The following is a 27030-nucleotide window of genomic DNA, read 5'->3' on the forward strand; positions in this document are numbered from 1 at the left end:
AACAGTTTTGTTTGTGTATCTGTGACTGAGTAAGGAAGGAGAGCATTTTATTTCTTTGATGAAACACATTAGACATGTGGTGGGATTGAATCAGGTGCGCTCCAGCGTGCTGCTGTAGTAAGAAAATTAATACACAAAGCACTAAATAAAAATGTTTCAAAGCTACCCGTTTTCAGTCTAGAAAATTGTTGTGTTTAAAAAACTACAGAAGCTACAAAGCAGCATTAACAGTGTCTTTTAAAACGATTTATCTCAAACAAGGATTGATTTTTGAGTGTGTGTATTGCTGAGGTCTTTTAATCTATCCTGTAAATACCACAAATAAAAAAAAAAAATTATGAAAACCATTCAAGGCTTAGTTCTTCAGAGCTGTTCATATTCTATTCTCTTACTGTGGAGGTCCGCTTTTTCAAGTTTGTTCTTTGTGATAAATAATGTCATTATAAAAAATATATATATAAAAGCAAGTGGTAGAAAACATTATTTGCACATATGAACACATTTATTTCTTACTAGAAGTTCTGTTCCAAAATCTATTCAGCTGGATTTAAAGGCATCTTAGATTTTTAAAAGGATAGACAATGTCATCATGCCTTCTTAGATCCATTATTTTGGCTAAATTATAAGAGAAGTGGTGGTTATGGTAGTCCCATAATGCACTTCGATGAGCTATGTGAAAAAATAAAGATTGATTATAAATACTTTCATTAATTGATTATAAATCCAATCCATCATTTATAATCCGAAAAAAAAATAGAAAGACGGTTCAATCAAGCTGCAGTCAGAGGCATAAACTGTAAATAAAGATGCCATTTTTTGTGTTGTTTGTCTGTGTGCGTCAGTGAGGAGGTTCGCTGAAGGGCAGCACGTCTATGTTCTTCTTTATTGAAAAAGACAAACGTGGGGGTTTGTAAGCAAGACATGCTTCATTTTAACGTCTACTGTGGCCCATGGCAAAGAAATGTGCAATATATAAGTCTCAAGTATGCTGTGATGCTCACATGATGTTTACCTGTGGTTTGTGTACACACAATGTGTGTGTATAAGGTGCCTAGCAGGAACACACAGCACATCTTAGCTCCTGAAGATCAGTGTGATTATAAGTATCTTGCTCTGAAAAGAAAGAGGTAGTTTGTTGAAAATGATCACAAATTAAAAATTATTTTACTTTCAGTTTTGGGTGAACTCTAAGCAGGTTGGTGGTAAAAAAAAAAAAAAAATTCTGATTTCTTTTTACAGTACAGTATATTTAGTCTCCCTCATGAAGTTAATGTTGGTGGGTTTTTTCTTTAAGTGGGTTAGCTGTATGGTATAGAAATATGGTATAGAAAGGAACATCCCCTCTAACAAGATTATATCCCACAATTCACCTGTAATCTCACATCGGAGCCCCTCGGGGTGCAATAAATGTTTATTACGTCTAAGCTTCTTTCATAATACCTCCCTCGCTCTAATGCATGTTAAGGGTTATTGAAAAGACCCAAGTCTAACACCTGACCTCAACGTATTTCAATCTCTCTTCATCTTATATTCTTCTCAAAATCTGTATTTTTAGGGGAACTATTTTGTGTTTTTTCTACCCCGATTAATTTGAGGGAGACTGGAAGGTTGTTATGTGCTTGTCTTGATTACTAATGAAGACTTTAGAGCTTTGAGGTCTTTAAAAAAGACAACACAAAATCAGAATTAATCATACTTTCCTAAAGTGCATTCAGTAATTTGTTCCTCATTAAAATGGTTAAACTAAGAAATAAATAGTACTTTATGAATATTCTGCCAACATTTACTTAAACTCATGTTCTTGTAGAAAAAAAAAAAAACCCTTTCAAGGTTCTAAAATGATGCAAAAGCAGCATAAAACATCATAAAACCAGTCCATGTTTCAAGACTTCTGAATCCATATAATAGAACACATTGAAATTAAGTTGTGATTCACTGAAATACTGGACATCTAACGTAGCTCTCCCCAGTATGTTTAAGAGAGAAGTGAAGATGTTGATAGTAGAGAACATTGGTGCCGATGGTTCTACAATCTACGGTTACACTGATTTTAAGAAATGCAGTCTGGTCTCAATGATTTAATCATGAATTATACTGATTTGAAGTTCAACTCGGTGATCCAGTCACAGTGGTTAAAAGCATGGAAACTAAATGATGGAAAATCTTTGATTTGTGGGTCAAATATTCCTTTAAATTGAAGGCTTGCAGATGTGGCCTAGAAAAAGTATTTATTCTACATGAAGCAGCCACCCCCGCTTCATTCTGCGTGAGTTTGTTAATGAGCACTTGATGAATAAGGTCTCTGCTGTTGCATATAAGAAAGTTGCATAGCATTATTCAAACAGCTGTAGCTGTATATCAAGGATAATAGGAAGACGTGTAGCTACACTGTCAGTTAGTCTAATCATATGGTGTCGTAATGCATGTGCTGACTCCCGTTTCTCTCTCTGTCTTTCTGGTGGGCAGAGAGCGGGTGGCATGGGATAGGCGTGGATTTGCTTGTGTATGTTGTGACAGAGGTTCAGTGATGCGTGAGAGGGAGGGTTACACTCTTGGCTCAAAGGCACTGCCAGCTGATGCAACAGATGGCAAATATATTTGATTGGTGCAAGGTGTTTGATGAGCAGAAATGGCTCTGTTTAATTACTTGTCAAGTTGTCCGTCTGGAGCTTGAGCCTCCTTGTCTGTCTTCAGGCATGATTGAATTGCATTGCTGGATGGATGGACTGAAGCACCAACCAGTTCCTGCATCTATTGTTTACATCAAAATGTAATTATTTTGTTCTTTTTCTTTTTTTCTTTTTGCAGTATGTACTGGCACAGAGAATAAACTGAGTACTCTGTCAGACCTGGACCAGCAGTATCGGACCCTTCGTAAATACTACGAGAACTGCGAGGTGGTGATGGGTAACCTCGAGATCACCAGCATCGATCGCAGTCGTGACCTGTCCTTTCTTAGGGTAAGTACTTTGTGTGAGCCATTACAGGCCATTCCCCACATGACATCTCAGATTTCATATTAATATTTTATGTTTTCCATAGTGTCCTAATATTCTGTGCCATATCAAAGGTTCCGGTTTTAATTACCATACTTGATTTGCCTGGTTTGGCATCAGAGTTCAGTTTGTTTGGTTACTGTAAAGCAACGGACTTTGTGCATATAAAATTTCTACCGACGCTGCAACGGTTATAACAACGTCACACTCTGCACCTTCTTTTTTTAAAGCAAGACACTACAGTGTAAACATTTTAACTAATATATATATCACTATTCTTTCCCCAGTTGATTAATCAGTACATTATGGCAATTGTTTTCTGAAATGTTTTTAAATATGCAAATTAGGCCATATCCAATTAAATATGCACACATTCACATACGTTTCAAGAGCAGAACATTGGATAAAGCCAAGAAACAAGAAAAATTCTTGTATTATTTTTTTTGACATATTAGAGTTAAAGGTTTTTACTGGGCCCAGGACAGCATTCCCAGTTGTCCTGTCTGATGCCATCACATCTTTTTTCCTCAGAGTGGACAGAGTTTTGCATTGCTAATTGTTCTTCTTGCCGCAAAAACACACAACGCCACCCCGCAGGTCAGGGAAACTGTTCAAATGTGCAGGGCAACCACTGGCCTCCCGCTGAAGGTAATTGGCCAATGCAATCGCTAGTATCAAAGTAAAAGCACTGATAAACAGAGTCGTATTATTGCTCAGGCTAAATAGGATGATGGTTAGGGAGAATAACATTCTGTGCTTAGACATCAATCTAAAAACAATTCCGGTCCATGTTTATTTCGCCCCACCATAGGGGATGATAGAGCACAGTGAAAATCACTTGTAGGAAAATGCTTTAACATTTAGACTGCCATCTTTGTAGGCCAATGAGGTCTTGGTGTATCTAGAGGCCTCAGTTGCACAGGTTAATTGAACTTGTTAATTGAGAACAACAGCAGGGCCAAAGAGTGGAGTCACATGTGTATTTTTGGTAGGATTTTTAATATTTTAAAGCATTAATATGACGCTTCCCCAGGGTCTTCACGTCAGTTGGGGAAACTTCACCTTGAAGAGACAAGGAGGAGAAGAGAAATCTTTTCAACAGTTGACTAGCCGTCTCTTGGGTGATTGAAACTGATGCTTTCTTTTTTAAAGATAGCTGGAGATTGATGGCCACTTCCAAAACAGCCAGAATAGCTTTAGTGGTAAACAGAGTTGATCTTCTCGTGCCTTCAGGGCTGATGAATTAAACCCTCTATGTGATGAATAACTGTAATTCTGCCCTCTTAAAAAATCCACATTTCTCTTTTAAAGGCAAAGGTTATATCGCAATTCAGAGTTAGATGTTTTGCATGGACATTCCATGTGAACAGTTGCTGGCTGTCCATCCCATTTATGCGCATTTTAATTGTGCGCTGAGTTTAAACACTTGATATTCGCATAAACTCTCAAAATTTCCATAAGGTTTATGCGCTAGGCTGAGGTGGAGTTAAAGAAAAAAAAAAAATCTTTTTGCAAAACAGATGCCGTATTTTCATTATTTGGAAATGTGTATCCACTCTTTCTCAGAACAAAGTTGACAAACGGTGCTACTGTATAAAGTTCAATGTTTTGCATTCTCTTTTGTCAAATTTTCTGAAATACATTTAAAAAAATGTAAAACATTTGGATGGAAATCCAGCTACTGACACCCTCTTGCAAGAATCCCCCGTCTTTGATATGGTCGTCTTTCGACCCTCCATCCGCATATAATGCATTATATGCTTAGTTCAGGATTTAATGAGCCGATATAGAGTTAATAACCGGTTATCATTTCCAAGAGGAAAGCATAAATATTTCCACAAGGCAGCATGTCATTAGGCTGAAGATTAGATACTGCAGAGTGCCTAGAGTGTAAGGTCTGATTGGAAATATTACTGGATATACGGTGTTGCCATGGAGCCCTGACAGGGACCAGAGCTATTCTTCTTTTTAATTTGTCTCTTTTTGTCATTGACTGTCTCTTCTATGTATTTTCCTTCTTTTCTCCTCATGTTGTCTGATCTAGTCAGTTAAAGTGGCTTCCCAAAACAAGCAATGTTCCTAGAATAGCTTTCATATCCTGAACTGAAGTGATCGGGAGTTGTGTTTTGGCACTGTAGCGCTGACGTGACTTTGCTAAAGGGTCACCAGTCTTCAACTGTCAGTGACATTTTGCAGATTTAGAGTTGGAGTACATAAAATCATTGCTAGCAGTATTTAAAAAGTCATTATTAATGAATTTTCATCATTTCTGTCAAATATATATGCAAACGTGAATTAAAGTGTCGTGACAGCTTTTGAATGTAAATATATATATGTATATTCAAATCTGCATAAGTATTTATCGAATTACCCTAAAAGTCTGCATGGACTACAATTCTGAGTGACTTGTGATTGTTTTCTGTCTTATATAAGCAAATTCTAAATAAAACAATCGCATAGGGAATGAATCTCAGTGTCCTCCATTGTTTTTCTCAGCCCGAGGCGTCTCTGAACTTGGATGGGCCGAAGGTTGCTACTCTCAGAAACATTCACCTCCACTTCTTATAAACTTTCCTATTTGTTTACTGACTCTAAATATTGATTCAAATCAAACTTACCTTGAAATATAGAACATTTTAGGATTGTTTTCCTGGCAAATATTGTCTAAGCAGCCGTTGTTGTGTGGGATGTGAATACTTGGTTCTCCATTCAACCCTGAGAATATACAACAACGTCTCATGATGATACAATCTACTTCCATGAACTTTAAAATGGTACAAATGATTTGAAAATAAATCTTTTTTTTTTTTTTTTTTTTGGTAAAGGATGACTCACTGGCTTTTTCCAAAAACCTTGTAAACTACACTACCTACTGCAAATACAGTAGTAATATAACCTTATAAACTTTTCAGCTTTAAATTCAACAGCAGCTGATTATAGTTGATTGATTTTTTTGCGTATAGTTGTTTAAAGCAATGGTTATATATTGCTTTAAATAAAAGACTGTGATGTCTGTGAAAAAAAATAAAATTATATATATATATATATATATATATATATATATATATATATATACAGTATATATATATATATATATATATATATATATATATATATATATATATATATATATATATATATACTGTATATATATTATGATGAAATGGACAAAAGAAAGTCAAAATAATGAGAGCAGTTTTATTTGTGTGTTAGTAATATGAACATAGAGTGATGTAAATACTTAATGTACCTTAAAGTCTATATTAAAAATAGGATAAAGTATCATTTTTGCATTGGAAACGTAACTGAGCAAAAATCAGATGCAATAGTGTTTAGGCCGGGGTGTGACGAAACATGAGACGATACACAATATTGTGTGTATTGCGGAGAACAAGACAAAACAATATTTTTAAGAAACACTATGTTTAAGAAATCTTCAGTGACCAAATATGATTGGAAAAATAGTATTTTATTCAACTGAAAGTCACAAAATGCAAAAAAAAAAAAAAAAAAAAATGCAGCTGTATTTCACTTATAATTTAACTAATCTATTTCTGTCACTAACAATTATTTTGGTAATCGAGTAATTGGTCAATTATTTTGACAATTAATTAAGTAATCGGATAATTTTTTTGTGGTTATAAAAATAAAACAATAGCATTTAAAATGATTTAAAATACATAACAACAGGGCAATAATAATTGGTTCAACTAAAGTAAAAAAACAAGTAATTTTATGGTTTTATTGAACAACACTGTCATTGTACATTAAGTCATATAAAGTCCATAATATAAACAATGATCTTATGTATATATTATAACAAATGCCTGCAGAGGACGCCAATGACCTGGTGATTGTTGTTGTTGCGGTTTACAGCCTGATCAAATCCTTGTTTAATATTGTTACCTGATGAGCATAAATTATCATATGCAGTAAAAGACAGAACAATATAATGCAAGCACTGTACAAAGTTTTACTACAAACTCAACTCAGTCATGCTGATATCGCGAGACAGATTTTCACCTCGACCAGAGATATTGTCACATTTTATTATCGCAAGAGATCTCGTCACACCCCTAATAGTGTTTCTAAATTGCTAGAAATGCACAATACAGTAATGAAGTTCATGTACTTTATACCCCTAGGCAATGTAGTTTTTCCAGGGCTAAATGCTACGTTAGATCAGCTGTGATCGAGAGACGTTTTCACAGTGCCCTTCAATATTAATGAAGACTGATGAAGTGTTTGGGAGTCCATGTCTTTCAACTCTGCCTGGATGGGATTGACAATCGCAATTAGCAAACTCTCAAGTTCATTTCCATCACTTTAATATGACATGAAGATGGGCTTAGAAGGGGAGGAGAGAGAAGGAGCAAGAGAGGAGGGGAATTTCATTTGCTTTGGGAATAATTAGTCAAATATTGGTGCAATTAGAGGTCATAGGAAAAAGACCACTTTCACAGAATATCAGTATCTTGACTGTCAGATACAATAAAGCAAAGTATTAATGCTAAATTAACATTCAATTATTATTCAATTATTTTAACATTAATATTATACTTAATATGAATTTTCGTAAAATGTCAGTGTTTGAGAACATTTTTATTTACTTTCGTATGATAAGCACATTTGGTATGATGTCAAATCTGGGTCCTTTAGTTGGGAATCACTGAAACTTTTTAGCTCATGTTTATGGACTCACAGTTTAATGGAGTTTTAGAAGAAATATAAACACTTCCACACATGCATGTAAAAAGAGAGAGACCTGTTTCTCGACTCATGGCCCACTGCAGCGTCTCCTCACTTCTCATGCCTACGGCGAATGTCAGCACAGGTTCGCATTCACAAAGGCTCGGCACACACAGCAGCGCTGCAGTCAGGGATGTCTCACTTCCCGTAATGATGAGTGTCGTCCAGCTCTGGCAGAGCGACAACACCTCAGGAGACGGTGTGGAAGAAAGAGCAGGTGTTTGAGCTGAAACAAGAGACAGTGATATAGTGAGACAAGCACATGTGCAACAGGCAAGCATTATAGCATTTTGTTTATATTGTTGGTTTATATGTGTTTGGGACCAGTCAGTGTTTGTCAGCAGAAGGTTTATCTCTCTTTTGTGGATGACTAGCAGATACATTTTTAGGCCAATAGAAGGCAGGAAATAGAGTTTACCAAGATTCTTTACCTCCGCCTTCATTCCGTAAATTCCCCCTGTGGTGAAAATCAAGTTTTTTAAAGTTGTTTATTTGTCTATGTGGTGTTTTTTATATTCTTTGAGACAAACCATGTGCAAAATCAACATCATAGTCTACACCATTCCTGAGTATTTTCTCCTTAAAGCTACATATAGCACATTACCATTCTGATACATTGACTTGTAGAAGAGTCTGTGATTGAGTGGAGGCGGGGCTCATTTTCATATTCATGGATCCGGTATACTAAATGAAGCAAGGGTGTAGTTACATTCAATCTATTTCAAGGCATGAAGTTTTTTTTTTTTTTTTTTTTTTTTGGATTTGGAAGTTTTAATGGATAAAATTATTGACTACACAGGGGGACTTTAATACACATTTTCTACAGATATTTGACAATGTGCATTCCCTAAACATTTTACCCGCTGTCCAGAGTTAGACAGAAATTTCAATGTGTCTAGCTTTGACTGGCAAATATTTCCAGTGTACTGTACTAATAACACATTTTAGAGTAAACAAATCTGGCGTATGGTGGCATTTAAAACTGATTCCTCTATTGAAGATGAATTTTTATTTTATTTTTTATTTTATGCCATATCAAAGACATTACACATATAAATAAATTGATGGTGCTCAAGAAACATTTCTTATTATTATCAATTTTGTACAAGTTGTACTGCGTTTAATTATTTTTATGTATTTATTTATTTATAAATAATTATGAAATTTATAAATTTTGATAATGAATATTTATAAATAATTATAAAATACATGCATACATAATTATTATGCATGCATGTATTTATTTATGCATGTATGTATTTATTTATTTATTTTGCGGAAACCATGATACCTTTTATCAAGATTCTTTCATTAAAAAAATAAAGTTCAAAAGAACAACATTTATTTGAAATGGAAAGCTTTTATAACAAAATGAATGTCTTTACTGTCGCTTTTGATAAATTTGATGCATTACATTATATTAGAATACTAAGCCAAAACTTTTGAATTATTAGTATTATTATTTTGAGGAGGAAGCAGGCTTCCATACATGTACGGTTGTATGATAAATGTATTAATTCGAACCGTTTTAAATAGTCTTTATCTTAGTAACCACAGCTGATTTATGGAAAAGTGTGGGAATCCTGACTGTTGAATTATGTGGTTGAATTATTAAGCTATATGTTAAATATTTCAAAGTAACTTAAATGCAGTTTTAAAGTTGAAAGGTTCTACATTTCTTCAGAATTAACTCTGTTAGAAACTCAGCCCAGGTTGTCGTCGTCCGCTCATCTATGATGTAGTAGGTGGTGTGTGTGACCCTCATAACCTCACAGCAGGAAAGTATGCTGAGGTTGTGCTGGTCATGTGTTTAATAATGGCTGGGTCAGTGTTTAGTTGGGAGGGCTGGAGTTCACAGGGTCTGTCCTGACTGTGTGTGTGTCAGGAAGATGTATGAGCTGTAGTCAGGGCACATCCTCCTCACAGTGCACACTAATGATGCTACTAGCCCTGATGGACATCTTTGTTACAGTCAGATCCATCGTTCCACTGTTGCTTTACACCACATCATTGTTGAGGAAGATACTTTGAAACTATATTTTGCCAAACTGCAAGCTACATATAATTTAAAGTAGTTCAATAATGCTTCTCTTTTTGAGTAGTTGCACTGAAATATATATTAATTTACAGTGTATTGAATGACGTGCAGTTCAGTTGGAACCATTCTTGATCTGGATTGTTAATTGGGGATCTCTGTTGCATGACATTTTTGCCATTTCTATTATATGTTTTGTAATTTTTGACATACACTGACATAGACATACACTGTCTATTTCCACAAAAATATTATGAAGTTCATCAGTTTTCAATATTGATAATAATAAGAAATGTTTTACCAAATCAGCATTAGAATGACTTCTGAAAGATGACTGAAGATTGGAGTAATAAAAAATGCTGAAAATTCAGCTTTGTCATCACAGGAATAAATTACATTTATTTTAATTGTATTGTGAATTGTAATGATGTTCCACTATATTACTGTTTTTAATGTACTGTTTAAACTGTTTTTAATTGCGATCAAATAAATTAGGCTTTGGTGAACATAAGATCTGTACGAAAACGAAAAAACTGTAACACTTTACAATAAGGTTCATTAGTTAACCTAGTTAACTAAGAACGAGCAATACTTCTACAGCATAAATGTTTAATCTAAGTTCATATTAATTTCAACATTTACTTATACATTATAAAATCAAAGGTTGTATTTTTTAACATTAGTTAATGCACTGTGAACTAACATGAACAAAAAATGAACAGCTGTATTTTCAAAGATTAATACATACAGTAACAAATGCATTGCTCATTGTTAGTTCATGTTAGTTAATACATTAAAGGGATAGTTCACCCAAAAATGAAAATTCTGTCATCATTTACTCACCCTCAAGTTGTTTCAAACCTGTATGAATTTCTTTTTTCTGCTGAACACACAAGAAGATATTTTGAAAAATGTCTGTAACCAAACAGTTGATGGACCCCATTGACTTCCATAGCATTTTTTTTCCTACTATGGAAGTCAATGGGGTCCATCAACTGTTTGGTTACAGACATTTTTCAAAATATCTTCTTGTGTGTTCAGCAGAAAAAAGAAATTCATACAGGTTTGAAACAACTTGAGGGTGAGTAAATGATGACAGAATTTTCATTTTTGGGTGAACTATCCCTTTAACTAATGTTAATTAATGAACCTTATTGTAAAGTGTTCACAAAAATTCTTACTGACCCCAAACTTTTGAATGCAAGTTTATGTCTATACTGAGAAATATTCACTAGAGAACAAAGTATGACAAGTAGCCCCAGTCTCTCCTCAAGAGCATGAAGGTGACTTTCAGCAGAGCGGAGGCATGTTATGAAGGGGACAAGATCCGCTGTATGTTTGCAGGAACTTCCTCCGTGTTAACTGAGATGTTTTACACCCACCACAACAGAGCGCAACCTGACAAGCACTTCACGTCTCTCATATACACTTTCCAATCCCAGAGAAAGGAGAAGCAGACAGATAAAGAGAGTCAAAGAGAAAGAGAGAGAAACGAGATAAAGAGGAGAAGAAGCGTTGGTTTCTTATCTCTACAGAACACCGGTCATTGAATAAAGAGTGTGAGAGGAAAAGCAGCAAGGGAGTCACAATAGTCTGTCCGGGGGCCACACTTACGCTAGCCGTCTCGCTGTCCTATCTCCCCTCCGCTCTCCTTAGCGAGAGGGGGAATCTGGGACTAGACCACTCTCGCACGCTAAATGAAAGCAATTTACACAATAGCAGCACTCACTCCGGGCTCTCAGTATGGGTCGTGTCAGGCTCAACATGCTTATAATGGCTGAACATACTTTATTAACCGCTGCTTCCTGATAACAAAGCCATCTGGAATTAAGTGAAGATCACCCCCCCCCCCCCATCCGCATTTTCATTCATATTATGAGACGGCTTTTAATGGGTTCTCTGGAGCTGTCTTGGGGAAGGTACTCATAATCACGTCCAGACTAAATCTGCAGTCTATTTCGCCATTGCTTTTTTCCAAGACCTTTATATATATATATTTTTTTATTATATTTAATTATTATGTAATTATATTAATTCGATTATATTATATTATATTATATTAATCTGCATTGATCATACTGTTTTTATTGTATTTTACTCAATCACCTAAAAGAACCTTGGAGGGTGAATGTCAAGTTCACTCTTAAGATGATAATGCTTTAATTGAAAATGAAGGTCATTTCAGAGGTAGGGAAATTTTACATTTTGATAAATGATTTCCAACATGCACTGATGAATCATGCACAGTAAGACCATAAATGTGTATTAAGAATCTAAACAAGATCAATTTGATTGATTTTTTTTTTATTTTTTTATTGGTATTAAAACGTATAATCTCTGAATGTGCCAAAAGAAAGCAGAAAAACACATTTCTGTATTTGAGCTTGTGTAACAAGAAAGAATGTCCTCTTTTGGGGGTTTTACTGGTTTTATAGCAGTAAAGATAAAGGAGCTAGCAGTGGAAGGAGGCCCTGAGGACAGAGTTTCAGAGGAAGGACAGAATGGGTAAACAATGGAAATGAAGACTAATACCTGCAGAAACAGGGCTGAACAGATGCGACACGCTCTGACGCATGATAGGACTGCCTGAGCGGCGTGTCCATGCCAGGCCGGCTCTCCGCAGAGAGGGTGACAGTCAGACAGGTGCATGTGTGTGTCTGCGTATGACTGGGAGAGACGGCAGGCTCCGGGATGGCTGGGAATCCATCATGTTTTATGCTATTTTAGCTAGGCCTCATCCACAGCACTCCTCTGTTTCTATTAGAGCGAGGGGTCCTTGAGTACGCTGGGTTGGTTTTTGTGCCGCTTGACTTTAATTATGATTGGTCGGTGTTTGTCCCTCTGACCTTGTTTGAAGGCGGGGGAATGTGAGAGAAAGGGTCTGTTTTTTAACCAAGGACTAACCTGCCTTTAAGAGATGTTTATTAGAGAGATTAAAATGTAATGTATTCTCCTTAAACTATGGTGTGACGTAGCCTCACCGTAATCAGTTTAGTAAACGAATGGCTCTACGCATCGTCCGGTCTGTTTATCCCCCTCCCCCATCTTATACTTTCACACAATAACTAGTGGCTGTTTAAATAAGAACTCATTAGAATTACATAGCCATTTAGCTAAGTGACATTGGGTGTAATTGTACCATCCATCAATTGCTGTGTGTAATAACACACTTGGAAGAGCTGAATGTTGATGAGCCGGTGGCCAATTTCTCGTGTAGCTGAAAATAATGACTGAGAAAAGGGCCATGGGGCAAGGTGAAATTGCCCTCTGAGGGGCCGGTCACATTTACTGACCTGTGCTGGCTAAATTAACTTCTTTTAAAACAAATGAAGACGTCATCATTACTCCTGTGTGAGACCCAAACCCACTCATAACTCGTCATGCTCATACAGTAAGTAGTTGTGACTGTGGTTACACAGGGATATACATCAGTCAGTTTTGAATCATATTTGTCAAATGTGCTTTAAATTATATACATTTATTAATTACAGTATTTGTTGATACAATGGTTTGATATTTTTGATGATTTTTATATTTAATTTTTATATATAACTTTCATAACTATTTACTTGGTATAGGCTTAAACAGTGAAATGGTTCAACAGTAAATATTTAATATATTTATTATATAATATATACATGTAATATAATCATTTTTACCGTTTGATTAATGGCACGATTCCATTGTGACAACTTACCCCATACAGTGGGATGCTATTGGGGCATTTTGTCACAAAAGGTACATTTTCCACAAATTGAAGATTTGTCTCTCTTTGTGTTTTCAGTTAGCATCTTTACAGATTAGCCTTCTAAACTCATTCTGTATGAGTGTTACTTATATTTGTGTGTAATATTTTACTGTAGACTAACATAGACTTTCACATGTCTTGTCAGCCCTCATTTCAATGCTTATCTTTCCCATTTCCTGCCTTTTTATCATTTCCTCAGTTATTGATCCTTGTTCATATCTTTCCCTTCTCTCTTTCTTTTTGAATTCCCCTCATTCTGTCTGTTTCTGTCCTGAGGCGTTAGCATGTGCAGTGCTTGCCTGTGAGGCTGCCTCCTGTGTGTTGTTGCAGCTTAATAGGGACAACAACAGCACCACACATTCCCCTCTCTCCTGTTGCCCTTTCTCTCTCTGCAGAGAGGACCCTCTGAAATCCAATTGCTGGGCTATAATTATGGCTTTAACTAGGGAGTAGTGTAGCCATTAATCAAGTACACCCAAAAAGCACAGGCTCTGCCCGGGCCGTTTCTCACGCTCCTCGTCCCTGAGCATGTGTGGGCTAAAAATCACACAGAAATATCTCTGTGCTCCTACCTGCTCCAATCTCTATTCATTGATAATCCCTCCCCCAGAATTTCATCCTGTTCCTCCCACAAAGCTATCATATGGCTTCAGAAGACTTCCAATATAGCACAGAAGACTTATGGACCACTTTTACTGTGCCTAATCTGGCTTCCCACAGCTTTAATTCATTTCTTAAACAGCCATTTTTGATTACTGGATTAGGATTATTTATATTTTTTATCATACTGATTCTACTTGGAAAAAGCTCATTTTCTACCATAATTTTCAACATACACATTTCCGTGACTTTTCCAAGTTTTTCTTGAAAACTTTGAGCTGTTCCTTGAAGACTTTATACCACTGGTTAGATTGGCATGTTTTTGAAGGAAATGCCAGTGGTTGCAATGCATTCTGTGATAAAACTCAATTACTCATTTCTCTATGCTAATATTACAAGGATATCATCACTGGGAAATCTTAAATCTAATCTTAATTTTCATTGATTCATTCATTGAATCATTGAATCATTTATTTATTTATAAATATTATACATTTTACTTATGTTTATCCATGTTTTATCACATAAGGTTAAAATGATCAACTTTTTTGTGTATCATTTCAACTCTATGTGCACAATATATTTTTAAACTTTGCACTTTATTTTTCATTCAGTTTTCCACATTATGGTCTTTGGCAATGGCACTAAAGAATGATCTATGTCTGTTTATTTTTTATTGCAGTGCCAAAAGCAAAATTCTGTTCTATGGCAAACTGAATAGATAATAAAGTGTAAAGTAAACTAGCACCTAGGGAGGAAATTATCCCCAAAATAAGTTTGAATGGAGGTGTTGCCAATTAATTTATTTTAGAAAAAGTGCAGCAGAAGAACTAAAATACATATGAGGGATTTCAATACAGTGCTCACCATGCAAGCAGTGTGATTCAGTGAGGAGCTGCTATGTGCGTTTCTCTCACTGTAGTTGGCCCGAGTGCCGAGGACACTCGGTAACCTTACTTTGATTTGTGGGACCAGGAGTCAGTGGCGCGGCACCTGGGCTAATGAACAGGGTTATAATTGAGATGGAATGAGCTGCAGATATATTCAGCTTTGCTCCGCTCAAGTAGCATGCCACCCTGCTGGCTAAAAGAGTTCAATACGAGAGCCGTCCCCTTTCATTGCAAAATTTTAAAACAAAGGGTACTTTGCGGGAACGATGATGGGGGGATTAAGACGCATTCCTCGGATCTTCCCTTAAATAGAGGCGACAGACTAATTGAATTGCTCATCAGCTAATGATGCTGTTTTAAAGCACTAATATTCCTCACTCTGACAGCAGGGCCGATAAGAGCGCCGACGGAACCAATAAGGGGACAGTGGCACAGGAAGAAAGGGAAAGGGAGGGAAAAAGAGAAATTGGGAGCGAAAGAGAGAACGGTTGTGTAATTACAGCCCTTTACTATGAAATTAAAGCTTTGTCACAGAGCGTGCCAGCTCCTCCACGCACCAGTGTTAGGACTTCATCTTCCCCTCATAAATACAGTCAGAGCTGGGTAATTATAGACGTTTTGTATCGTTTTAGGCACGAATAGCAATGAAAAGCAAATTGTTCCCTCTCTTTCTTCTTTTGTTCATAAGTAGTCAAATTCAAATAATGGTAAAAAAAAACAAAAAAAAAACAAGTGAGCGGGAAAGTGAAGTGGCTGTGTGAGTAATGTGCGTTTGAAAAGCCAGTCATTTCCAGAGCCGCCTGTAAATCTGGATGCGGCCGGACGGAGTTCTGACAGCATTGCAACCTTTAGAAAATTTGATGATAATGCCTTAGACCTCTGAATGGATGCGGGCCTGAATTTATTGCCTGGGCGAGAGAGCTTTTCTCAGGAAAGCTCATAAATTCCCCTGTAGGGATGGTGAGCACACTGTTTAAAGGGAACGACTGACTGTGCCGAAAATGTGCCGTGTGACACCATCACAAAACCAAACACATGAATGTTTCCTGCTTAGTTATTTATTTAAAATAAATTCTACTTGTTTTTATATTTTGATATATAATGTGAAGACATACTTGCATTTTTTATGGCGGCTTAAGTGTCCAAATACTTTTTGGGGTCACTGTAATTTGGTACAGGGCTTTTCAAAAGGGTAGACATGCATTCATGACTGCCCTGGATCTTATTTTATGTATATTTTACTTCTAGTGCACCTGAACATTGTAAATATGTCACTGTGAATATAAGAAACTTGTTTTTTAGCTTCCTTTTGTTGCTACTGGATCATGGTACCTGATAAACTCTGTTCCCTCTGTTTGAACCCAAGAGAGTGGTTGTGTTTCAGCAAACTGTTATTGAAACCGTATTACAGTCAAAAAATCAATGTAGAGAACAATAGAGACTTTGTGTCTTTCCATGTGCTCTGATCAATAAGCAGGCCTCATCAACTCTCTATAAGGTGAGCACAAGCTCATCGAATTAAAGACTGTTGATGTAAAAGTGCAACCTGGCTCTGTGTAAAGGAGCATTCATCCTGACAGTGATCAAATCACTGGAAGCCACTGGGTCATTCCCTACTTACAGTATGTAGCACATTTCACAAAATTACTAGCTTTCATTCCTATCCGGGCATATTCTCTTCATTTTCATTGAGTAAATGAGTCGCCGTTGAAGCTTATGTCTAGTCTGGCTATCACCAGACCAAGCTCAATCTTTTAAGATTGAACATTAGTCTGGGGAGTCTGCTCTGTATTTTCTACTGCACAAGAGGCGTGATCAATGGGCATAGTTCAAATGACTCTGTACGCAATTGGATAGTTCTTCAACCAATCAGACCAATGATCTGGGTGACTTACTTTGCAGAGCGACGCGAAAACTCCAGGCAGGAAACGTGTCAACAAACGTGTTGGTTTGTAGCATTGATTAGCGGTTTGCAGAAGACAATGGCATCGAGCGAGTTTTGCAGGTTGTGCAAAAAAAAAAAAAAAAAACATGAAAGTGAGTGGTATTTACACCCACTCGAGCGATTTGTTTGCTAAACTAAAGAAGCCATTGAGCATCGTTGAGAGGTTGAAGGGAATTGGATTGACGTCGTGCGAGAGACTTCTCTATCGTCATCGTGTTAAACCCGCCAATAGCGCGCCAGGAGGATATGCCAGTTTGTGATTGGTCCCCGCAGATTTGTAACGGAAGCAGGATAGAAATATTTACAGGTTTCTAGCCTGAGCTGCAGGGCAAAATCAAATCACCAGCAGATCAGGCTGGGTTTACCCAGTCTAGCTTATGTCCACAATCTTGACCAGAACATATTTCTGAAAGTCTGCTTTACCCCTTTATGGAAATAATTTTTAAAATTACATTGTTACAGAGTTCAATACATTCTACATTACAGGAATGGCCAGATTGAGTTTCTGTGCTGTTGTGTTCAGAATCCTGTATCAATGTTTGCTCTTTGCCCCATCATGCACAGCTCACATTGTAAATGAATGACTTATGGCTGCTTTGTTGCTTTTAGTGTGAACATTCCTTACCAGTGAGTGTGTGGAAGGCGAACAGAGTCGCTTTTTTCTCTTCTAGGGCGGCACAAGGGCAGATAAACAGTTAGGCATATGTAGATGCTTCAGAAGAGTTTGCAAGCAGATTTCTTGAGGGAAATCTATTGTAAATGCCGGGCATTCTTGCAGTCTTTGTTGTCTGTCTCTGACAGCTAGAGAGAACAGAGAGACAAACTCTCACCAGCTCTTTTATTAAACAAAACCTATCAGCATTCCAGCTAATATCACCGTTGCATCTATTAAACAGAACTATTCTCTGTAGGCATCAGGATAACAACCCTGCGGCATGAGTGGTGAAGCTAAACACTGGGCTCGCCAATATCTCAGCGTGATTTGACACTCTATCTGAAAACACCTCAGCAGTGGTAATGATTGGCTAAGAAAAAGACACAACAGAGGTTTGGTTAATTAGCTCTCAGATCATCAGCCATCCACACAGGAAACATCCCTCCCTTTGAGTACTTCACTTTAAAAAGCTGGTGAATCGATTCACAAACCAGCAATTTTGAACTAATAGTCTTAATACAATACAGCAAGACCAATAGGTGTTGCTTAGCGCCTGGCTATCGCTAGTTAGCATTAGCAAGTGTGCTACAGCTGCTCACACTGCATAGTTATTAGCAGAGCAGTGATGATGCTGTAAGGTTAAAAATAGGGCTAATCCTAGTGCAAAGCGTATTCGTTTTCATTATAGCCTATATGTTATTTAAAATAACTTATATTGTTTGAGGGTTGAGTTACAAGTTCAGAAGTGCATGAGCTAAAGTGGGTTACGTCCCAACAGTCTTTACAGTAATGGGGACAGCTAAGTTGCTGGTGATACTGAGACAGATGGTTTTGACCTTAGATGCATTACTGTCTTGTCTCCCATTAGTGGTTGCTGTTAAAAAAAGACTGGCATGCTGGAGAGGACCACAATGGATTACTGCTGGAATTTAGTTGTAGAGAAGACTAATGTTGTCTCTTCAATATCTCAATTGTTTCTCCTAGACAGCATTTGCTCCTGCTTTTGCTCTTAAGAAAAGACCCCAGTAATCTCACATATTTCATCTAGAGTTTATGGAGATATCTCAGTCTGCAATGTGCAATTTCAATAGGAATCCAAACATTTCTTATCAAATAATATTCAAATGATTTGCTTTCAATTTAATAAAATAATATTTGATATAATTAAATAATGTATTAAGTTAGTAATTACAAGACCAAGTGAAATGATTTACTGTATCTTATATATATATACTGTATATTCAGTTCATAGCTCTGTACTGTTTGGCTGCATTCGAAATTGCATACTCTTTGAGTACTGTAGGTTCTTCTTTTGAATAAGTAATTAATTTAAGTCCGCTAATAAAGTATGTTCTATATATAGTGCTGGGTAGATAACTTGTAACAAATTGTAGTCGGTTACTGATTCCAAATTACATGACAAAAATTGTAGTTGGTAACGTAATCCATTACATTGCACAGTTAAGGTTATATAATCTGACTACTTCTTGATATACTTTTAGATTACTTTTGATCTAACTCGTTCATCACATTGATTTGAATAGGATGTTCCATATTGATATAAAAATACAAAGATAAATAAAATATATCCCATTTTTTGGTCAACAGCATGAAGTGCATTAAATATTACATTACGTCAGGGTTTCCCAAATTGTGGTTTGTGAAGGAACTGCAGGAATCGGTGTGTTTAATGAAAAGCTATTAAGTAATTCAATCATGAAAATGTACAATTAAAATAAAACACGTACTAAAAATGTATATTTTTAAATGTTTACATGTACGTCATGTGACCATTAACTGATATCAGAGAACCATGAACTTAATTGTATTATTATTATTGACTTTTTAGAAATGTTATTGTTGACATAAAAAGAAGCCTTGTTTGAAAGACAAAAGCCTTTCAACTACAGTAATAAATTGTTAAATGACTCACTGAGTGATAAATCAAATAATACTGAATGTGTTAAAGGAGATTATTGGATATGAAATGTTGCAATGTTGAGAAAACACTTAGAAAAATTATTTCTGTAAATCCAGTAATCAAAAGTTCTGTGGGTCTCAGTTTTGACTAGAGGCTGGTCTGTGTGTGTAATTCCACAAACCTGGAATACCTTCTGAACGTATATAAGCATTAGGCTTCTTTTAGAAAGGAAAATGTAAAAGATAAAAAGAGGCAGTCGGGCGAATCATTGAATTATGAATAAGGTACTGCCATTGTGAGAATAACGTGTAATCGTGTAATAAAATAATAATAATAACTGTAGTCTGATTACAAGTATTTTAAAATGTAATCTAATCTAATTACAAGTGATATATTTTTGTAATCTGATTATGTAATCCAGATTACATGTAATCAGTTAGGCCTATACTACCCAGCACTGTCGATCTATATAGTATGAATGTGTGTGGTATGAATGTAATCCAGATGTACTGCATTCGCCATGTTGTCCCTGTTATGTGACCTAACAGCGTCTCCTTCACTGCCATTCACAAATGCTCTCCTGTGGCTTCATGGGATAGTAAAGTGTCCATCAGATGCACACTTCACAATTTTGCTGGAAGTTGTAGGTCATCCTGGTACTTTTTGCCTACTCTTTTTATGGGTGCTGTGAATTCAGACATACTCGTGTCACATAGGCTACTGTTTTTCGCCTACTAGTAGAGGAGTATGCGCTTTCAGATGCAGCCTATGGTTACACTTGTGCCTGTTTTTATTTCTTAGAAGAGTTGCTAACTAAATGAAACATATGAGACAGCAAATTTTTATCTAGTTTTAGTTATCGTCTTTTGACTAAAATGTCATTTTAGTTTTAGTCATCTGAATTGTTTTAGCTTTAGTGTAGGGTTTAGTTGTACGTTTTATAAGACATGCAGCATGTGTCACTATAGGTCCGGCTGGTAGATTGGTATGTTCCAATTCAATTGTGCACAACTACCACGCAAAGAGAGTAGTTCTGATTGGAGAGTATCAGTAGATTTTGTCATCAATTTGTTTAATTTTTAAAAAAAAATTTATGTAGACATCTTGTTTTTGTCAGTGACAAATGAAAATGAAAATTATTGATGAAAGAAACGTAACATTTTATTTATTATTACCTCTATTATTTTATTTATATATTTGGTTATGACTGCAGTATTTATTGAAATTCATTTTCTGATATTGTTAAAGATAATGAAATAAATGCCTGCAAATGGAAAAAAAAAAATCAGCAAAGACATATCTTAATGGCTAATATGTGTTTAGATTTAAAATAGGCACAGAAGTAAAGCTTATTTCTCTACAGTTTAGTCTAATAAGACGTAAAATGTCATCCTCATAACACAGATCTATGACAAACAGCTAAAATTAGTTTGTATGACTAAATGAGCAATACTCTCTCGGCTAAATGAAATCGGTGCGTAATTCAGTAACATCAACTCATTCCAGAGTGACTATTAGATTTACAACCCTTAAAGCATGTTCATCATAACTTCCGTTCGTGATATTCACAAATCACGTAAATAATTGAAAACGCTCTTATCATTTTGTAATTATTTTGAATTAATATGACAGTGCCATGCATTCACAGGGCACGTTTCTCACGTTTCTATACCGCCTGAAGGGGTTAAACTAATGAACAATGACTTCATTTAGCGTTTTAATTTCTATGCAGCAGATCTTATGCATATTCATACTTTTGAAAATAAGCAATTAACCTGATGCTGTTGTTGATAGCAGGGGAAAAGTCATTCAAAACCAATCAGAAGTAACAGGTTTTCTGAGAAGTTTAACCCAGGTGCATTTCGCATTAGGCCGTCTCTCGTGAGATGCTCAACAAAACCTTTCAATGACTGAAATAAGCTAGTGAATAACAAACTTATCACTTCCTTTAGAGAAGCTTTAAATGGCTAAAGAACCATAAACAAGCCTTTTGTGATTCTAAATGACTGAATGAAGCCGTTTGAAAGGCACATTGTTTTCATTTGTGATCTCCATCTTCAGTCATCAGAGACGACTCTCAAGGACTACTTGACTTTGTCTTTTGTAGCAAACCTTTAGTCTAAAATGTTAAACAGAAAAAGGAGAGGTAGAAATAATAGAGAGGGAAAGGATACAATTTTTATAAAAAAAATTATGAATAAAGTTTTGAATGTCATGTTTTGTATACATTAAATATATTTGAATGTGCCCCTATTATTCTATTTTAAAGGCTTCTAATTTTGTTTCGGAGGTCATGCATCACATTCAAAAACACTTTTCTCATAATATACATTGCAGCATCACCTCTTTTCTCACAGTGTTGAAAACGGTTCAACATGGATTTGCTTTCACAACACAGAAAACAGCATCTTCTCAACATTAGCTCTTCCAGGCTACAACTACAGTGTTTTAGGATGGGACAAAGTAGATATTGTTCGGGAGCAGCCAATGAAGACAATAAGCTGGCATTATGCAAATTTGTTACAAGGTTCATGCGGACTGGAATTACTGACGACTCGTTTCATGCAGTTCAGAATCGGTTCTTTCCTTTGGGAGACAATAACTCTTTTTATCATTATATACGTATATATATATATATATATATATATATATATATCATTATATCATGAACAACTGGGCGTTCTGCAGCATACTCTGCTGTAGACACCATCAGCTGGTGTGATTACCACTACTGAATGAAGATGTGCAGCGGTAACTTCAGCTCTAATTGAATAATTGCCATTCGCCCAAACGATCCCAGTGCGGATCCTCTTCTCATCAGAAGTGTGCAATATTAACCATGACACAGGCAGAACCGGACGGTAATTAATGCACCAAATCAATTACAAATCACTCCATTTGGAGAATTCCTGCAGGAGAGCCCCTCATTATCAGAGTACTGATGGAGTCCCGCTCCCAGGGGGAGAGACACTGCTCTTCTTTAGCTCACCCGGTACGCAGCGATAGATTTACACTGCTCAAGGAGATGGTTGGAGTGTCAAAGTCGTAGATCTGTACGGGCTGTTCCTCTCTTCTGCTCAATCATCTATCCTGAAATCCCTGAGACAGAGAAAATGAAATTTGATTGGCATGAAAGGACATCTTTAATGTGAATGAGTCTAAACTAGTGTAGCACATAAAAGAACTGATGGTTTTTGTCTGGGATGGAAAAAAACAGCAGTATTTTCTTGGGCTCTGTGATGAGTGCGGCCCACTTAAAGGCTGGGACACGGTCACGTTTTTAAACGTCGGTCACCTTAGTTTTTTCGGTGTGTTCCTCCATTGGCTAGTCTGATGCCATCTGGGTTTTTTGGGCCGATTCAGCATGTTGAATCGGCGTCAGGCCGTCGGTGAGAGAGAGAACTCTGATTGGCTGTTCAACTTTGCATGAGAATAAAAGCGAAAGAGATGAAAGCGAGCAAAGAAGTCAAGACGGTACAGACAGAAGGCTGTTATAATTTTATGTCATCTCACCTGAGCATTCGAAAGCACAATTTTTTTCATAATAACATGAGTCGACTGGAATGAAGAAAGTGATCAGCGTGATTGATATTCAAAATGGTAAGCAAGCGCTGCTTTGTTTACGGTTTGTATATCTGCAGTCTTAGTTTCCGTTTCCCTTTTTCATGTCTAGGACACCCAAATATGATGCTCTGTTTGCTGGGGCCCCCCATTTTTTAAATAATATGTCTGCTGTGTGTTTTCATGTACAAACAAAAAACATTTAGTGTGAGGAAAAATATTAACATAAAAAAAATTACATTATTATCTGGAAAATGTTTGCTAATTAAGTTGACTGTGTATCTTTTTTTTTCTACCCACTATTAGAGTATAATGTCAATTAATTAAATCCGGATGTTTTTTTTTTCCTTTTTTCAATTCAATCAAGATTTATAAAGTGCAGATTTCCCATGTGCTGTTCACAATAATTAGGAGTCCAAAGCAACATGTAATAACATTTAGATAATTTAATAAATAATACATTTAAACTGGCCCTCTGTTTGAAACTTCAGCTCTGTAATATAGCACTACTCAGAATACCCAGTGGAAAGGGTTCAATATTACTACAATGTTAGTGATGGTCTTGGTTAGTACCGTTTTAAACATTAGACATTGTACACTGCATTGTCAGACCATGTAGAAATATGTTTTATACATATGCTGAATGTGTTTCCTCAAAACCAGTTGTATCATTATTTGGGCTGATCAGTGTGATTTTGCCAATTAGGATTTGTTCCATGGAAATGTACAAATTATTCAGTAACTTTCAGAGGCACAAAAGAAAAAACAATCACACACACATGCACATGTTGGGTTTTGTTTAAACATGAAAAATGCACATACTACAGATTGTATACATAAGAGTAGTATACCATGTTATTGGAACATACAGTGACATCTAGGTGTTATTACAGAAACAGCCCGCAAAGTGGCTAAAAGTTTGTGAGATCCTTTTTTTTTTTTCTTACAATGCAGCAGAATCTTAATCCTTCTCATGTCTGGAAAATCTAGCTTTCAACTTCAACAAGCCAGCCGAATAGACCTTTAAAACTCAAGAAGAGTGAGCGTTCTTAAATCGCGATTTAACATCTGCTTTAGAGACAGAGAGTCTGATCTGACACCTGCCAGGGCAAAGCTCATACATCACTGTCTGCTGCCGATGATGTCATTTCCTAGATTCAGCGCCCACAAAGTTGGAAATTCTTCAGCTTCTGAAGACATCCCGGGTTCAGCTGCAGTGCAGGGCACATTTTAACATTCTATGCACACAGAGCCAAACCTCAAAGTTTAAGGTTAATGCATCAGAAGCAAAGCTGATCATTTCCTGGCAGTTTCTAGACATCATCTTTTTCCATAGGGTGACCTTTCACGAATGTAAATATATGGATTTTTCTTTTTTAAACCAAGAGGTAAAAAATAACGAGGTTCACTGAGTCTGTAAGAAATCTACCAAGCATTTGAAACAGCAGCATAGGAAGTACATCTACTGGGCCCTGCAATAAAGGAAATCCTTGCAGTGGCAGATCAAATAAAAATGTGAAGGTTTGTCTCGAGCACTCCGATTCTTGTCAACATCATATTTGACATCTCAGCATACAGAGGACAGGATAAAAAGGAAACAGACACAGACAGTGTCATCTGAATCAAAGAGAAAATACTTTTAAAAGACAAAATGGAGCAGACATATTCACTTTGACTGGGGGGATAAGAAGATAGACGCAGTGAGGAAATCTCCATTTAAAGGGTTCGTTTACCCATACATTTTGTGTACACACACTCATGTCATTCATGTAAATTCACTCATGTCATTCTGACCCCATAGACCCCTTAAACTTTTTTTTTTTTTTTTTTTTTTGAGAAATTTAAAACTGAATGTCTGAGGTGGCTGCTTTATTAACAAAAGTGGATATACTACCAAGCTCCAAAAGTTTTAGGGTCAGTAAGATTTTTATTTTATTTTATTTTTTTATTAAAGCTACACTGTGTGATTTTTACCCCCATCTAGCGGTGAAATTGTATATGACTACCCAATGAATTTTAGTTTCTGTTCCTCTCAATTCCGAGGGCGTTTTAACTCCTACGGTGGCCGTATTATTCCAAGATTAACATGGCTTCCAGTTATCACTTCGTCCATGACAATAATCAACAATACGTCTAAAATGAATAAAACTACAGGACAGATGTCAGGAGGTAAACGTCACCCTTGGAATCGGCTATCCCAGCATAATCAGATTAGGCTAACGTTACAATGTGTACAAAGTAAAAGCTATTAAAAATAACTAAAACGTTCAGTGTCCTTTTTTTTTATATAGCTTAAAAAATTGCGCCTTTAAAACTATTCATTACCTGTGATCCGTCGCAGCACAGATTTATGTTACAAGGTAAACAATACTTTTTCACCATTGATGTGAGGATGAAGTTATACTAGAGGTCGTTCTGGCGTTATGCACAACCATGCTATGGTTAGACAAGCAACTATAAAACTTCAAATTTACACAAATGAATTACAACAGGCTGAATTACCTGTCGAGAAGAAAGCAGGCAACCTCGGCGTCCGTTTTAAAATCTTTGCTCCTCATGAGCTCTTTCCATCTGGGAAAAGTTACTCCAATATTGACTATGGTCTTGCTGATTTGTCTGTCGCGTTGACGTTTTAATTCTCTCTTTCAAATGTGAGTACGTACGCACGCACGCACACACACACACACACACACTGCACTATTTTTCAAATCTGCCGGCACTCGCGAGCTCGCGAGTAATCTCCCCCTCGCATTCGTCACGGTGTCACTGAGTGAAAAACGCAAAAGGCGAAGCTTGAATTTACAGGCATGTCCCTCTTTGGCTAATGTAGTTTCAAGATGGAGGGGCAACATGGCGACCGGCATTCGAACCCCTCACCCGTATGTACTTTCAATGGCAGATTATAAACTTAAGAGAATACTTTATTACTTGAAAGAAGTAAATATACATTAATGAGCACATATATTTTTGAAAGAACTAAGTGTTTTTTGCTAAGAATCAACTAAAAAAGTTACACAGTGTAGCTTTAATACTTATATTAAACACAGATACATTAAATGTATCAAAATTGTAAACACATTTAGAATGTTACAAAACAAATCTATTTCAAATACATGCTATTATTTTGAACTTTCTATTCCTCAAAGAATCTTGACAGAGTATATATATATAATTAAGCAGTACAACTGTTTTCAAGATTGATAATAATAATACATATTACTTGAGCACCAAAACAGCATATCAGAATGATTTCTGAAGGATATCTCTAGACTTTTGAATGGTAGTATACATTCTTTGAAGCACTTTGATAGTGAAACAGATCAAAATTAAAGTAATTTTTTATTTATAATTACTTGCTTTAAAAATCTGTAGTTGATGTCATTGACACCACATGGCATTGACTTTCGTTCATCAGATGATTAATTGTGGTTTGGCAGGTTTGAAAAACATACACTGCATCCGTAATCGAATACTTCCCTACTATATGGTATGCGAAAAACTGTATGTCAAAAGTATTATTGCATAGTATTTGAAAAACAGAAAGGCGGAAAAGTCCCTGGATGACGTACTACTTCCAGCGAGATTCTGTGTGCATTCGATGGACACTTGATTATCCCATGAGGCCATGGGAGAGGATTTATGAATGGCAGTGAAGCGACGCAACTGACGCTGTGAGGACATGTTGAGGAAAAAGAGCAAAGGGAAGTGATCTGTATCATGGGTAGAGTCAGCAGAAAGAGATGGATATCATTCTTAATTACTGTTGAGCCCAATCAATATGAAAGGAACTCAAGCATAGTTCATTGTGGGGTGCTGAAGTCTGTGTGCGTGAAAGCTTTTATTAAGTGCAGATAAAACAAATAAATGAATGATCATATTAAGACATCTGAGGGAACATTCTATTTTCATGAGGCATCTCCCCACAGCGAA

General features: G+C 36.3%; 1 protein-coding gene across 4 annotated transcripts in view; it reads left to right on the forward strand.

Annotated features, from left to right (window-relative positions):
- erbb4b (erb-b2 receptor tyrosine kinase 4b) overlaps positions 1-27030 on the forward strand; it is a 303711-nt gene that overhangs the window by 141026 nt on the left and 135655 nt on the right. For all 4 annotated transcript variants that reach the window (XM_079882023.1, XM_079882024.1, XM_079882025.1 and 1 more), the window contains exon 2: positions 2809-2960. In XM_079882023.1, coding sequence (XP_079738149.1) covers positions 2809-2960 — 152 coding nt within the window. The remainder of the gene's footprint in view (positions 1-2808; positions 2961-27030) is intronic.

The sequence above is a fragment of the Squalius cephalus genome (genome assembly GCF_949319135.1).
Source record: "Squalius cephalus genome assembly, chromosome: 9".
NCBI lineage: Eukaryota > Metazoa > Chordata > Actinopteri > Cypriniformes > Leuciscidae > Squalius > Squalius cephalus.